This window comes from Vitis riparia, chromosome 4 (assembly GCF_004353265.1).
Source record: "Vitis riparia cultivar Riparia Gloire de Montpellier isolate 1030 chromosome 4, EGFV_Vit.rip_1.0, whole genome shotgun sequence".
Lineage (NCBI taxonomy): Eukaryota > Viridiplantae > Streptophyta > Magnoliopsida > Vitales > Vitaceae > Vitis > Vitis riparia.
This window is the reverse complement of record NC_048434.1, coordinates 736592-753512: the sequence shown is the minus strand read 5'-3', so window position 1 is coordinate 753512 and position 16921 is coordinate 736592. Positions and strand designations below refer to the sequence as shown.

The 16921-nt window shown below is 31.3% G+C and overlaps 1 protein-coding gene across 1 annotated transcript; it reads right to left on the bottom strand.

The window, feature by feature from the left end:
• Positions 1 to 48: 48 nt before the first annotated feature.
• On the bottom strand, positions 49 to 7729 carry LOC117912513 (clathrin interactor EPSIN 1). The gene is made up of 12 exons (XM_034827113.1): positions 7588 to 7729; positions 7432 to 7520; positions 7265 to 7316; positions 5852 to 5931; positions 5647 to 5725; positions 5433 to 5516; positions 5176 to 5321; positions 4810 to 5067; positions 4434 to 4573; positions 4058 to 4254; positions 2726 to 3116; positions 49 to 447 (listed from the first exon to the last, which is right to left on the bottom strand). The coding sequence occupies exons 2-12, from the start codon at positions 7470 to 7472 to the stop codon at positions 218 to 220; spliced, it is 1698 nt and encodes a 565-aa protein (XP_034683004.1). The 5' UTR covers positions 7473 to 7520; positions 7588 to 7729; the 3' UTR covers positions 49 to 217.
• Between the last annotated feature and the right edge of the window lie 9192 nt (positions 7730 to 16921).

The window sequence follows — 16921 nt, the reverse complement described above, 5'->3', positions numbered from 1 at the left end:
ACATCAAATCGCAGATTTGTTCAAAGCTAAATGGAAATAAATGCAGTCTTTTCATGAGAAACCAGGCAAAACAAGACAATTTTCAGATCTCCATATTGTATAGGTGCATATATTGACAACAAAGAAGCATTCCAATCTGCTCAAGACTTCGAATGAGAAAATGAATATAAGGAAAAATCAGATTGAAATAGGATAAATGAAAAAAATATATATATTATTATTTCTTGAAGCCTCCGAATTGGTATTGCTGGCTGCCGAGACTTGAGAAGATGTCATCTCCACCAACTCCACCTGTTGGTGGAGATGTAAACCCAGATTTACCAAGACCGGAGCCAATACCCATGGCTTGTCCCATGGAAAACGAAGTTTGGGGTCCCTTCTCCCTTTCATCCGATCCATCACTCAATCCTCCCACAATGCCAACATCTGCTAGATTTATCTTCTTGGCTGCAAGTAGGGTTCAAATGACCACAATTAAAAGAGGAGGAAATATAAAAAATTAAATAAATAAAAAGAAATCTAAGTCGGTAATTTATTCATGTGAGCTCATGTTGGTGGAATCTGAAGGGCCATCATTTATTTTAAATGTGATTAATTTTTTATTTTTTATTTTATAACCGTGGATGTCCGGGCCAGCTTGTTAACTACCGGATAAACCTCTAATGGCCCTAAGGGGACTCGAACTGATGACCATTGGGGAGCAAACCCAAGGCTGGACCAAGTGAGCTACCCCTTAGGGTTAAATGTGATTAAATTTTTTGGGTAAAAGAGGGTGGCATTTAGGCAGGTTCTTGAAAAGATCCACACACAATAGATTTGTACAGTCAGAATGAAAGGCAGGTGTTTCAATGCAATCCCTCACAAGTGATGGCAAGGATATTTAGGGTAGGAATACTTTTGGAAATGGTTTTGCTTTCATTGTCATTTAAGCAACTGATGGAAGCCTTTCATCTATTATACATTAGAAGCAGCTAAATAAATCTAACCATAATACTTCCTAAATTTGTTTCACAAAGAGGATGATAGAATACAAGATACAATATAAACAGTGTGTGTACCAAGGTCCCACATACAAGTACATACATATGGGCATGCAGACCCATCCTCCTTAAAAATAACAACATTCTATAATGAAAGAGAACTAAAATCTAACAAATAAATCGTTGCCACCTTAGATGTGACTGTATGCCATGATGCACGGGTCCTCAGGTATGAGTGTTGGATGTGAGTATGTGTCTAAGTATCAATCCTTCAGAACTCAAATTCTGAAATACGGGGGTACTCAGCTAAAAATGGTCCAAAAAAGGGCTACAGGTATTGGGATATAGCATAATAAAAGAAAATTCAACTAAAAATAAATTAGAAGTGAAGGTATCATTTTTAAAAGTTCCCATATTTTCCCTTTAACCCTTTTTTTTCTCCTTTTATCCCTAAATATTCTTACAAAAATGCACTTTTCAGCTTACTCTTTTTTTTCCCTCTCTAATGTAATTATTACTAAGTTGAAAGAATAAAAGGATATCAATGACAAAGATCAAATAACCACACCCAAAGTAAAATAGGAGTATCCAACAAGCATCCCATACCCACACGGATGTCATGTCGTGTTGACATGGGTACATTGAGTGAAATTGAAGGATCCGGGTGTCATACACTATATGGTACAATTTTTATTGGAAATCATGTTTCAACATATGATATTGTAGATGGTGGAAAATTGAAAGGAAAAAAGAGAGAGAGAGAGAGAGAGCATCAGAGATGTCATTGTCACCTAATTGGATGCCCAAATGCAAAGGAGATGTTCCCAATGAGATGCCCAAACTAGTTTGAGGCCAATGAATTTCTAAATTAAGACCTGATTAAGGCCTCATTTGTGATGGATCCTATATTGCTCAAACATATTGGTCCTTGAGAAGCCATCCTCAAAAGACGTGACAAAAGAAAACAAATGGATAAGACCAAAAGAAGAGTCTAGCACTACATGAAAACACATCAGAAATCCAAGCATCTTTAACCATACAAGGCATCTTGATGTAGGACAACTCTAGGATGGTTGCCTATACTCAAGTAGGTGGATTAGGGTTTTTATTTTTTAGGGTGTAAATAAAGGAATAAGGAATAAAGTTTATGGAAGAGAAAAATAAAATATAAAAAAATAGAGAAAAATAAGATACGATGAAAAAGAGATGGAAACCTTAGAGTCTTAGAGTCTCACTAAGGTCTTCTAGGAAGGAGTCTCACCTAGTAAAAGAAAATCAATGGAGTCTCACCATTGAGAATTGTAATACTTGTAATAAAAAAAACATAATATTATTTGCATCAATCAATTCATTACTTTGATTTACATCGATTAACCTTATTTATAAGCTTCTCTAAGAAATCCAAAGTTTACTAGGATTCTAATAACCTGTTATGACTTTAATTCTAATTATCTTATAACCTAATTAGCTAATCCTACTTTGACTCCAACAAATACTAATCCTAATTTAATTCCAATTGATACTAATTCTAATTTAATTCCAAGTAATCTTAATCCTACTTAAAGTTTATTTATGTCTTTCCTTTCCTTCTTGAATAGACTTCAATTTCCCCTCATCACATATGGAGTCCCAAATTCATGCATCAAATAAAAACTAAAACAGTATGATAAATGTGAAGATGTAAAACATGCAAATGAATTATGGTACAGAAAAGGGATTATAGAAATTCAGAGATAAGGACTTACGTGCGGATATATTAAGATCAATCAGTCCACGGCTCAGTGAATCTGCCCAAATTCCAGATTTAACCTGGAAAGCATCCTTCTTGGGTGGAGGTTGAAATTCTGCAGAGGATTTTCCATTCAAATTGTTAAGGTTGCCATCATTTGCAGGACTTTGTGTAGGCTCTGTAGATGCAGAGTTGGTATGGGAAGTGAATGAACCAAAAAGATCTGATCCATCAAAACTGTTTAGTGGAACTGCAGCAAATGGATCAACAATGTCAGGGCTGGCTGTGTCAGATTTTTGAGACTTGGTTTCTGATTGCACAACTGGATCAGGGGCAGCAAAAAAGTCAAATGCTGGAGGATTCACAGAAGGACCAGCAGGTTGAGACCCAAATAGATCAACCTTCACCTGCTCAATTAGCCATGATAAATTATTAGCACAGAAGGACAAAAATTGAGCACATACTGTGGAAAAAATATAAACTGAATCCATATAAGTTTTTAATGATGATTATTAGATGCCCCCGGAAATTCAAAATGATGGGCAATGGTCTTCTAAGTAGCTATTTTATAGTATAATGCATATTGCATAGGAAAATAGATGGCAAATTCTAAAAATTTTAAGTAATGCCCTTCGACATTTGGGAAACAACAAAGAATCATTCTATTAAGTGATTTGAGACACATTGAAATGCCAATGGTGTTGGAAGTAGATATTTCATAGTGCAATACATGTTGGATATGAAAATAGAAGGAAAGTCATAAACTTTCAAAGCAATGCCATTTTGACATATGGGAAATAACAAAGAACCATTTCTAGAGAGAGAGAGAGAGCATTTGATAAGAAAACTGACTGCAAACCATAACATTTTAAGTAATGCCTTTTTGACAAATGGGAAATAACATAGAACCATTTCTACTGAGAGAAAGAGAGAGAGAGAGGGAGAGTCTGCAATTCCTTTGGAGAAACATTTTATCATTTCTCATTGTTTAATTAGATAGGCATCATTAACAAACACTTTGGAGAAACATTTCTTAATTATGCAAAAACAGCATTAATATTTGCTCCTAAAAATGAGAAAAATATTTCCAGGACATTGTAGAATTCATATAAATTATGTACTCAGTCACCCATTGCTGAAAAACCGAAACCATATAAAAATAGTGAAAAATAATCTTTATCATGCATGCACATGTCCACATGTTTGCGCAGGACTGTGAAGGGAATGCCAATCTTCTCACCAAACTAGTAGAATGCAGAATAGAAATCTCCATTCCCAGACTGGTAGAGATTTTAAATTAGCACATTTTTTACAGAACTTTCAGAAACTGAGGTGAAGAAGCATCTACCTCAACCTGAGAACTAGAACCTTCTTCTACATGAGGTGGTGCTGAAACAAAAGTTGCATCTGCAAACAGATCAGGCTCTGCAGAATTGCTGTTGATGGCAGACATTTCTGTGGGAACAAGTGCCGGTGCATCCATGAGGTCACCAATCAAACTTTGCCCAAACAGGTCTGGTTGGTTAATGTTTCCAGCAGTGGTCTCTGTTTTACAAATATAATAGATAAAAAGCAGACAATTATCAAATAGCAACAAAAAAAATAAAATTATTTACTTAATGTCTCCACAAATATTAATATCTCTGCATATGTGCACTACCTTTTCTTTTACAAAGTACATAAATATACTAGAACTTCAAAATACATCATTTTAGAATCCTTACTGGTACTGGAAGTTCCCCGGGGATCAAAGTCATCAAAATCATCTTCATCATTAATTGAAGGCACACTTGAACTGTGGGAGGGAATTGACCCGTACTTGTCAGAGTAATTTGCCTTTGTTGACAAAGTATCTTTATCCTTGCTGAACAAAGAATATTCATAAACTAGGAAAATAGCAAGAAATTGAAAGATAACAGAGGTAATGCTATATATATCTATATTAACAAGAAAATGAACCCGTTCCTGCAACTCTTTTTGGCATCAACAAGTAAATTTAACCAATGTTTACCAACTATGAACAGCATGTTCAAATTTCATAATATACATGTGGTGAAATTTACAATCTGTGACCTATATGCATGAAAGAAAAACCCTAACCTGCTATAGCGTGTAGATCCCTTTTTAAAGGTGTTCCCTTCATTCTCACTGGCAACCCCTTGACGTGACTTAGCAGAAGTATCCTCATTGACCTTTTCTTCATCAAACCGATCCCTGTCTTTATAACTATCCCTAAATGAATCATTTTCTCGTTTGCTACTCATACCTCCATGCTGATCAGCACTCTGAAAGCTGCTGCTGCCATATGGGGCTGAACTAGACTTGTATGTCACTCCAGATGAGGAAAGTCCAACGAACCTAAAGATAGCATCATTCGACAGTTTATTCATGGACAAATAATCCAAAAACAGAATGCGAAGAAGTTTAACTAAACAGATAATCTGAATTCTTGAAGCACAAACTTACTTGTCGCGGTTTGCAGCAGCTTTATTTCTAACTTCTTGTATTTTATCTTTGTTATTCAAAAGAGCCACAATGGTTTCAGCCTTCTTCCTCACATTGATTCCAACATCCTTCCCATTTGGTTCAACATACTCAAATCCTGAAAGTGACTTCACAAGAAGAACAGAGGAAACATGTTGGAAACAATTTTCAACCTTATTTTAGTCATTGCTAAGAATTGTATGGGCAAAGTTCACAGAATAGTAGAGAAGAATTCATACTGAGATTTGGAAAGTATGTTCAATTATATCATCAACAGCACGTTCAGATCCATTAGCCACCAAATACTCTATAACGGCCAGTGACTGAGACAGAAAATGATATCATAAATTGAGGGCATGGAAGAGGCCAAACACAATATAACCCTATAAGGTGGGGAATGATGGCGAAGCTTCTAAATGAAAATGGATATTTTGAAAATAACAGCAGATATACCTTATAGACATGGCGCCAGTCTCGGCCAGAATCACTTAATCTTGTCCACAGAACATTCATAACCATCTGACATTCAGTGCTGGAACATACAACATTTCAGGTATGCAAACAAAAAGCAAAACATTTTTTCTTTCTGAGAATAATATTGGGAGAAAAAAAAAAAGAATAAAATGAGAAAGAAAGTATGCAATAGGTTAGAAATTACAATTTTTTAGTGGCCTGAGCTATTTCTGCCAGGGCAGAGCCATGAGGGCCCCAAGGTTCATTGTCGGTTGCATCCAGTACCTGTTTGAGGGTCAAAATGATAAAATTACCGATTGAATATATTCAACAGGTCTGATCTACACGAGTTATGTAAAGCATCCACACAAAATGCACTTATATTACGATGTTAAAGCCTACAGCTAAACCCTAGATCAGAGGACATCAGGACATGCTCATCATCTAATACCTTTTTACTACTATCCTCTTCCTGGCCGTTAAGGTGTACGAGGCATGTTAGCTACATGGAAAAATACAGTCTGGAATACACACACACACATGCACACACTCTAGCAATACACCAATGAAAGGGAAGTGGTTATAAGCAATATACTAGATTGGTTTTGAACATTCCCTCAATTCATCCTATGAACTTGATGAAGGACCCCATGTTATCTTTCACAAAATAATGAACTAACACAAATTTGAGGGTTATATAATTGGAATCCTCTTAAATTTGCATTTGAATGTCTCTTCCCACCACCTCAACTGATACCTCTTTGCCATTCCTCCTGTCTCAGCAGATCATTGATAGAACTGCATTCATATTGCGCTCTAGCCACTAAAACAATTCTATGCCATTTAAAAACGCTATTCAGAGTAACATACCAGTAACTCAAGAGTCTCCCCCCAATTTTAAATGAAAATTAAATAAGAAGAAAATGAGGTGATTGGCAAACTGCCATTAATTCCTACACTGTTCCTATTACATCAATTTTGTAGATGGTCTCTATGCAAATCAATGGATGATTACATTTTCTTACCTAAATCCCCTATTCAAACTCTACACACTCATACCCATGTACATACCCAATCTTGATGAAGGCAGCCACCCATTCAACACAATCCTAATCCTTTACTAGCAAACCAGCCGACACTCTTGAACAATCTATTTGAATGAAATATCAAAATGTCCTTCAATTATTTGTCTGTAAAACAAGGAATTAAAACTTCTATTGAGCAAACAAGCAGTGAAAAAAGGTTTCACGTTCCACACATGCACCTAAATACGGCAAGCATCAAATGTCACTATCCCGTATTCCTCGCACCACCCAGCCAATCCCCCTCCTCTCAAAAGCCAAGAAAAAGAAAAAAGAAAAAAAAAGAGAGAGACAAAAATCAACCAATTACGAGGGAAAACACACACCTAGACTTCGTTTGATTGAAGAGAGAAAAGACAACTTTGAATGTTAGATTTATCAACTAAGCGTAATACACCTCATTTGCTGTAATTGAGGAGGACTGTCAAATTATTTAGAAACCAAATCAACACAATCAGATTTAAAACTCAATTTTCTTTTCCATTCCTTCAGTTTTCCCGGCAACCAAACGGACAAATAGAAAAATAAAATTTTACCTTCTGCTCGATCTCTGGAACCTTCAAAACCTTCAAATTCACCTCCCTCTTTCTGCCCCAAGAGAATAGAGATTAAATCAAATTGAATCGAATCAAATTAAAATCTTATTCACTCGAAAGAGCACATTGCTAAATCTAAGAAAATGAAAATCGTATTCGGAGCTCACATTTCTCGGACCGTCTGATCGAAGACTTTCATGAAATCCATGGCGGATCTGCAACGGAGTGGATCGAATTGGTGGAATTGATGATGGATCTGCACGAATTGTAGGGTTTAGAAATGTAGGATAAGGAAATTCATTGAGAAAAACCAAGAGGAGAACCTGGCGAAGCAGAGAAGGAGGCTTCCAGTAGAGAAACGGAGAAGTGTAGATCCACAGAAAGGCTGTGAATCAATGGCTGGTGTGGATTTAATATGAGAGAGAAGATACTACTATACACGCTCGTGAAAAAACACTTTTTGAAATTGTTTTCTAAAATTGCTTTCATTGTTGCACGTATTTATCTTTATCGTTATTTTAAAAATATTGACAACCAAATTTTCCAGACACACCTATAATTCGGTGTAGTTCTGTCAAGACCGTGTTTGGGAATGATTTCAGAATGTTAGGAGTGTTTTGAAATATTTGGAAGCAAGTAAGTTATTTAACAATCTTTTGAAAATCGCTTTCAAAATCGACAAACGACAATTATGGGAAATGATTGTTTCTAATCACTTTGTTATAACATATTATTTAAAATACTATAGAAGGTTTTATTATTAATAAAATAAAAAATAAATTTAAAATTAATAAATTATTTTTATACCCTCCTTCAAATCATTTTTCTTATTTAATTATTTAATATAAAAATAAAATAATTTAAATGTATATAAATTTTTATTAATTTTAATTATATTTGACTTTTTTCATATTTTTTTAAATAAAACAAAACATGAAAACGTTTTTTTTTCAATAATTTTTTCCTTTTTTAATACTTAAAAATTATTTTCAAGTATTTTGTGAAAATAATGTTTGTTACATAAGAGTTATTCTAATTACGTTTTGATGATAATAAAACATAATTAAATGTACTAATGATTTTAAATCAAGTTAAGTTTTAAGTTTATAATGAGAAAATTAAAAGAAAATGACAAATTCACTTAAAAGTATCAAGGAAAATTAAATCAATGATGCATGAATACTTATTAAACTTAAGATGAATATTTTAGGTGTAATTAGGATTTAAACTTGTTCACTAATTTTTCTTCATACTCAATTTTTTTTATTAGCTTACTTAAACAGTCATATTTTTTTTCTGAATATGAGCATAGATCCAAAGATCTTAGGCAAAACTCTCCAAAATTGAGTTACACATGCTCCTAAAGACTATGTCTAAGTGTTAAAAAAAACTTTTGGAAGGAAAAATACGGTTTTTGAGCCTAAAAGGTTCAATTGATTACCCTTTCGATGGAGGGCTAGTTGAACTTTAGAAAGGACAAATAATCACTTCTTGTGTATTTATTGTTTGATGGTTAATGAACCGAACAAATAGAAACTCGATTCATTGAAGCTAGTTTATATATTTTTTTTAGATATTAGAGGTTGAAATTTTATAAATGGAAAGCTCTTATACATTTATTGATAAAAGAAAATTTGTATTGAATTCCTTATCCATCATTTTCTCTTATTCAAAGTTCTTATTTGTTTGTACATTAATCATTCATTTGCAAATCGGTCTTAGTACATCCCTTATATTCATCATAATTTTTTTTATACTTGTTCATTTATTTAGGCAGGATTGAGTGAGGTTTAACCTTCATTATATTGAGAAAAATTGAGTGTCGAAACTTCTAGTTGGAATTGAACTTTAAAGAGTGGTTGTAAAAGTCTATTGTGTTATATATCTTTGATCTCCATTATCACCAAAACATATGCAATATATATTTATCAATTCATTTAGAACATGCATTTATTCACATGGAACATACCCGAATCCATTTCTAAATTTTGGTTGAAGATGTATGGATCTTCTAAGGCTGAGGAGGGGAACCACCGTCACTGGATTCTCTCTGGAAATGGGAAGCAGGAGAGGTTAGGGTTCTATTCTATTCAAAGATGTGATATTACAAAATGAACAGACCCTTGACCTTTTATACCCTCCTGCCTTAGGGACCATACCCATTGGGCTATTGGGCCTCACGAGTCTTAAGTCCATCATCTAAGGCTCGTGATGGCGTTTGGGCTCTACATATAGGTGGCCCATACTTTTGAACAAACAGAAAACAAATAGAAAGAGGTGAATAACTTAGTCATGAATTATTGTTAGATATGTGAGTCCATATCTTAACAATCTCCCACTTGAACCACATATATTACAAAACAATGTTCATGATAGTACTTTATTGAGCTCATCTTGCTATTCTATCTTAATATCCTTAAACAATATGGTCTATTAATTATGTTAACATAGGATTAAAACAGTCTTCGTTAATCATAATTTAACTAGACCCATCAATGATTACAACATTAACAAAAATTAGCAACATGGATCAAGTATGGATGTGTAGCATGGAAATTACACAGAACGTGATTTTTAATATGTCTATTTCCAATCGGTCCTAATTTATGACTAAAAATAATAAAATTCTACTTTCAACACTTGATGCTAAACTGCTTCTAAAAATCATCATTTTAATTCAGAGTATTCAAACACAATAGTCTTTTAAAAACAAAATGTGTACAGATAACATAACATAATATCACATCAAGAAAACAAACACAAAATCTAAATACAAACTCCCACTATACTAGCACATCATCAATGTGTACAACATCCATATGTGTGACATGCTCATGATATACTTTGGGTGGCAAACCCTTAGTGAGTGGATCCGCAATCATGGAGTTTGTGCTTATGTGTTCAATCGATACTTGAAGACTCTGAACTCTTTCTTTCACAACCAAGAACTTGATGTCAATGTGTTTGGACTTTGACGAACTTCGGTTGTTCTTAGAATACAATTCTGCGGCTTTATTATCACAGTTGATTCTCAATGGTTTCTCAATCCCATCAACAATTCACAACCGAGTGATCAAACTTCGCAGCCATATCCCATGGTTTGATGCCTCGTAGCAAGCTATGAATTCTGCCTCCATGGTGGAAGAAGCAATAAGTGTTTATTTAACATTTTTTCATGAAACTGCTACTCCAACCAACATGAAGATGTAGCCTAAAGTGGATCTCCTGCTGTCAAGACATCCCGCGAAATTGGAGTCTGAATATCCCACGATCTCTAAATGACTAGATCTACTGTATGTGAGCATATAATCTTTAGTTCTTTATAAAAATCGCATAACCCATTTTGCCTTTTTCCAGTGATCCATACCTGGGTTACTCAAATATCGGCCGAACATTCTAACAATGTACGCAATATCCAAATGTGTACAAACTTGTGCATGCATGAGACTTCCTATTGCCGAGGCATAGGGAAACCTTTCCATATCCTTCTTTTCAAGTTCATTTTTCGGACATTGGTGCAAACTAAATTTATTGCCTTTTGCCACAGGCGTGTCTCATGGTGCACAATTGCTCATGCCAAATCTACTCAAAACTTTATTGATGTAGGCCTTTTGTGATAGCCCAAGTACACCTCTTGAACGATCCCTATAGATCTGTAAACCCAACACAAAAGATGCATCACCAATATCTTTCATATCAAATTTACTAGACAGAAATCGCTTGGTTTCATACAAAAGTCTCATATCACTACTCGCAAGTAGAATATCATCAACATATAGCACCAAGATAATGAATTTGCTCCCACTGAACTTGAGGTATATTCATTGATCAACAGTGTTTTCCTTAAAACCAAACGAAGTGATCACCTGATCAAACTTTCGGTACCATTGTCGGGATGCTTACTTTAAACCATATATGGACCTTTTTAATTTGCATACAAGTTGCTTTGAATCATTAGACTCAAAGTTCTCTGGTTGCACCATGTATATTGTTTCATCAATGTTACCATTAAGAAACGTAGTTTTAACGTCCATTTGATGCAGCTCTAAATCATAATGAGCTACAAGTGTCATGATGATTCTAAAGGAGTCCTTTGACGAAACCGGTGAAAAGGTCTCCTTATAATCAATGTCTTCCTTTTGAGTGAAACCTTTTCCGACTAGGCGCGCCTTATACCTAACAATATTGCCTTTTGAATCCCGTTTAGTCTTAAAAATCCATTTACAACCAATCGATTTTACACCTTCAGGCAACTCTACTAGGTCCCAAACACCATTGTCTTTCATTGATTTCATTTCTTCCTTCATGGCTTCTATCCACTTTTCAGAGTTAGAACTTTGTTTGACTTGACTAACTGAAATTGGATCGTCTTCCAAACCCATGTCAAACTCATGTTTTTGGAGATATACAACATAATCATCTGAAATTGTACTTCTCCTTTCTCTAGTGGATCTCCTCAGTGGCACTTGTACTTGAGGTTCTTGAGGTTGTTGAGTTACCTCTTCATGAACTTGAATCAGTTCCATAACTTAAGCAGGAGGAACTTCATGTATGTCTTGAATTTTTGTTATCGACTGTACATTCTGAATAGTACTCTGAGACCCATGCAAAAACTCGTACGGGTTTTATTTATTTATTTATTTATTATTAAACTATGCCATAAAATAGGATCCATGTGAGACCCATGACTACATTTGCAGGGACTCACATATCTAACATATTGGAGTCTCAATTCCAATTTTATCATTTGGAAGCTTGGATTGAAAACTTTAGTTTAATGGGACCCTCTCCCTAAAATGAGTTTGAGGAAAGTAGATGTAGGTTGGATTTGTCGTATCACTACAAAAATAGAGCTTGCATTTCTCTATCTCTCTCTTTACTTTTATTGAGTTATTAATTATTTAATTAAAGGTGTTTATAAAAAAAGTTTTTAAACTCAATTCACCCTCTTTCTTATGTATTTTTGTTTAATGTAATTAGCCTTGTTTTATAATATTATTTGGAAAGTTGTTTTAAATATATATAAAATTATTTGAATAAATTGTGTTTAAAAATATTTTGCTATTTTAATTTTCTTAAAACATTGTAAATTTAATTTATATAGTTTAATTAAATTAAAGTAACATCTTATTACAAACAAAAATAGTTTTTTAATTACAAATAAATCTAAAAATAAATAGTTTTTTCATTCAAACATGAATAGTAATATTATAATATCATAAATTATATTTTATATAAAACACATTGTTTTAGTTTATGTTAGAAAAATATGAATATTAGCATATTGGTAGAAGCATAATTGATTTCTTTTTTTTTGTTAAAAAAGAATAATAATGATTTAAAAATAATAAATGTTAACAATATTTTATTTAAAATGGATAATGAATAAAGTTTAACTTTTTTAAAATGTAAATAAGTGAAGTTTTTATTATTATATATACATATTTAATACTTAATTACAAACACAATATTCTATAATATTTTGATTTAACATACAGTTAATTTGATTAGTTTTTTGAATTCTAGATTATTCTTAAAAATTAAAAGATTTTGTAAAACCAAGGTTGGTTAATTTTTGTTTTAATGATAGTAAAAGAAGGTTTTAAACTAATAACTCATACTAAATGTATTTTAAGAATATTTATAAATAAACAATCAAATATATATAAAGCTAAAGACAAATCAATAAGAATGAGAAGACTTTAAAAGAAAAAAAATCAATTAAGAGTATTAGTCGTGGAACTCTTTGTAAGAGTTGATATACTGAGATCATACATTTCATTTTTACTTAATATACCTAAAATCATCAAAGTGCATAAATCAATATTTTATTTAAAATGGATAATGAATAAAGTTTAACTTTTTTAAAATGTAAATAAGTGAAGTTTTTATTATTGTATATACATATATAATACTTAATTACAAACACAATATTCTATAATATTTTGATTTTACATACAATTAATTTGATTAGTTTTTTGAATTCTAGATTATTCTTAAAAATTAAAAGATTTTGTAAAACCAAGGTTGGTTAATTTTTGTTTTAATGATAGTAAAAGAAGGTTTTAAACTAATAACTCATACTAAATGTATTTTAAGAATATTTATAAATAAACAATCAAATATATATAAAGCTAAAGACAAATCAATAAGAATGAGAAGACTTTAAAAGAAAAAAAATCAATTAAGAGTATTAGTCGTGGAACTCTTTGTAAGAGTTGATATACTGAGATCATACATTTCATTTTTACTTAATATACCTAAAATCATCAAAGTGCATAAATCAATCTTATTATTATTTTAAAATTTTGGATGATTTCATGTTTTATTATTATTATTATTATTGTTGTTGTAAAGTTAATTACAAGTTACCAAAAGTTCAAAGCCTCAAGTCAAGGTCTTTTGTGCACTTTATAGGCTTGACTAGTGGAGGTACACTTGTACTCTTTCTCTTCTAGTAGCATATATTCAATCGGTCAAGGTTAAATCTTAACTAGTTGAACACTCATTGAGTTGGTTAGGTAATGGTAACCTCAATGGCTAGCAATTGGTTTGATCGATTGATCGAAAAGTCAACCTTAAAGTATATTTAATGGCTAATTTGTATGCTCAACTTCTATTTAAAGGCTTCCAACTTCTTATATGGTTAGAAAAAGAGTTTTAAATCGTTATTGAATATTATTCGAGCCCGTGAGGAGTGTTTTTAGAATGTATTAACTTACAAACTTGTATATCATTTTAGTGACCATTCAGCCCTAGTTTCTTTGTATTCCACTTAAGTATATATTGTAAATTAAGAATTTTTTCTTCATTTTTATATCTTGTGAGGGTGCTTTGGAACCATGATCCAAAGGGAATAATCTAGAGACTTTATTTGGAGAATTCTCAATGTAAAGGTCATTTAAAACTATAATCCAAAAGGGTGTTTAAAACCATAAGTTCAAAAGGGTTAATTAGAACCATAATCTAATGGTAAAGTTTGAAGACTCGGGTTGCAAATCTCGTTAGAGGAACCCTCACTCGATTAGGAGCTTAAGGAGTGTAAACATAGGTTGGGTTGCATCAAACCGCAATAAAAACAAGTGTTTGCAAGTTCTCTTTCCTACTATATTTTATATGCAAATTACTTTTTCATTATATTTGTTACAAGGTTGTTATAATTGTCATTTATTATGTGTATAAGAGAAATAATAAAATCATGACTCATAATATATCAATTTTGGACTATTATTTTTTTTAGTGATTAGGTATATTTTTTTGAGTTCCAAATTATTTTTAAAAATTATTAAACTCATTAATAAATTTAATACAAAGTGTCGTTTGATTTGAAGTTTATTTATACCATGAGAAAATTTATAAAGATATAATTATATGTAAAAAAAATAAATAATAAGTAAACAAATTTTATTTATTCTCTAAAAACTATTATCTTTTTCATTTTTTTTTAAAATTGGAAGCATAGAATAATGATCTATCTCTGTTATGGATTTTTAAAAACAAAATATGAATGATAGGTGTTATGAATTTTTGAAAACAAAATATGGATAGTTGATGTTATGAATTTTTTAAAACAAAATATGAATTTTTAAAAATAATTTTATGTTATTACGAATATATAACTTATTTTTTAATCACACACAATATATGCAAAACAGTTAAAAAAACAAAAGTCAATTAAATATATTTTTGTTTATGATAAATAAATAAATAATTAAATGCTTTATAAAAAATACTGTCACTATTTTTGTGGTTTTTAATAATGTTATTTTTCATCTATTAATTATGGAAAAAAAATACAAGATAACATCTCTTATCATATTATATTAAATTAACTTTAAATTAAATTATACTTAAATTGTTGATTTAAAACTTATTACTTAATTTATTATTTTAAATATTAATGTTGTTTAAAAAAATTAACTTAAAATTTATTATAAATCATTAAATTGATATATTTATTCTCATAAATTAAAATTATGGCAAAAGAAGTCGAATAATAATAAAGGTTGTGGAATAGTAAAAGAGACCGTGGAAGTAATAAAAACAAATAAAGTAAAAAGATAAAATGAAGACATATATTTAAGAATATGTTAATTATTTTTACTTATTACTTAAAGTTGTTTTTTATTTTAAGTTATATTATTAAGTTATTTTACTAAATATACTTAATTTACTTAATTTTAAGTTATTAAGTAACTTTAAATCATTAAGTTGGTTTATCAAATACCGAGTTAAAGTAATATTTTTGAAAGATAATTTTATCATAATAATTTCATTAATCAAGTAAAAAAAACCCAGTGAATTCAAGTAGATAATGAGTCTACTATTTAAGATGAGACAATTTGGAAATGGTTGTATAATTTAGAAAATAAATTTGACAATTTTTTATTTATAAAAATAGTTATTATGGAAAATGCAATTTTTTTAATAACAAATTTAAGATGTTTTTAATTATTTTTTGTGGAATATTATAAATAATAATTGAAAATATAAAAAATATTTTAAAAAATTTTACATTTACACATGAATAATAAATTTAAAAAAAAATTATACTTTTGAGACTCAATAATGTGGGGAGCTTCCCTCCACCTGTCATTCCCAAACTTTTGACTGTTGAAAGTAAGCAGATAATCCATCTAGTGCAAAAGGTGAGAGATTTCATTCTTCCTCAATGCTAGATGAAATGGATCAATTGGGACTTCCAGACAAACAAACCAACCCAATTAAAGTTTCTGGGCATTGAACACATGACTAATCACATCTGATGCTTGACCGACGGATTAGACAACATTTACATCCAAAAATCAATGTCAATTAGTCATTACACGCAATTAGCGACATTGACAAACGTAAATAAACAGTTAAATATATGGTCCAAGATTCTTACATAACAACCAACAAATGACACCAGTTAGTAGCTCTTGCTTGGTATGATTGCCCAATCCGCACTGAGATGATGACGTTGACTGTCTTATTAAGACTTGTTATTCGCCTTGATGACAATCATCATAAAGGCATGAATGTACAATCAACGTTATAACTATGATGACATTTATTCTATAAAAACTTTCGAGAAGTATGAAAAAAGTACGGTATGTACATACATAACCATTCAAAATAGTTGGATTCGTTCTTACTAGATTATGACTTAAACTTCGAAGGGTCGTACCCAAACACCTGTTCGAACATCCGAAAGAAGTTCGTCTGACTCTAATAAAGCTAGATGAATTGGTATCTAGTTGGCACAACACTTTCAAATAACAATTTTTTTTTTTCATTTTTTATAATATAATGTAAAATAATTTTCTCTCTTTCATACACAATTTATTGAAAACTTTCTATATGTGCGTGAAGAATTATAAAAATAAAACTAATATTTTATTTATCTTATTTCCAAATTAATTTGGATGAAAATTATTACATGGAGAAACTAATTCAATTTTTATTATATTTTTAATATTTCTTAAAATATTTTGATGTGTTTTGGATTTTAAAAAAACCTTATCACTAAAATCCTCGATATTCATTTCATTTAATTTCGTCTACCATAAAATCTTCTATTAAGAAAAATGTAACCGTCTGTCACGTATCAACAGAGCGACGGACCAATCAAAGTTTAGATTTTGAACGAAAAAGGTGAGTCAGACAGGAAACTTG

What these genes read in the sequence shown, in the direction of transcription:
- LOC117912513 (XM_034827113.1), bottom strand. Translation starts at nt 7,472, where the DNA reads ATGGATTTCATGAAAGTCTTCGATCAGACGGTCCGAGAAAT. An exon ending in ACTGGCGCCATGTCTATAAG is followed by an intron (nt 5,517 to 5,646) that starts GTATATCTGCTG and finishes TTTCTGTCTCAG; the next exon opens with TCACTGGCCGTTATAGAGTA. An exon ending in GCTGCTGCAAACCGCGACAA is followed by an intron (nt 5,068 to 5,175) that starts GTAAGTTTGTGC and finishes TGCTATCTTTAG; the next exon opens with GTTCGTTGGACTTTCCTCAT.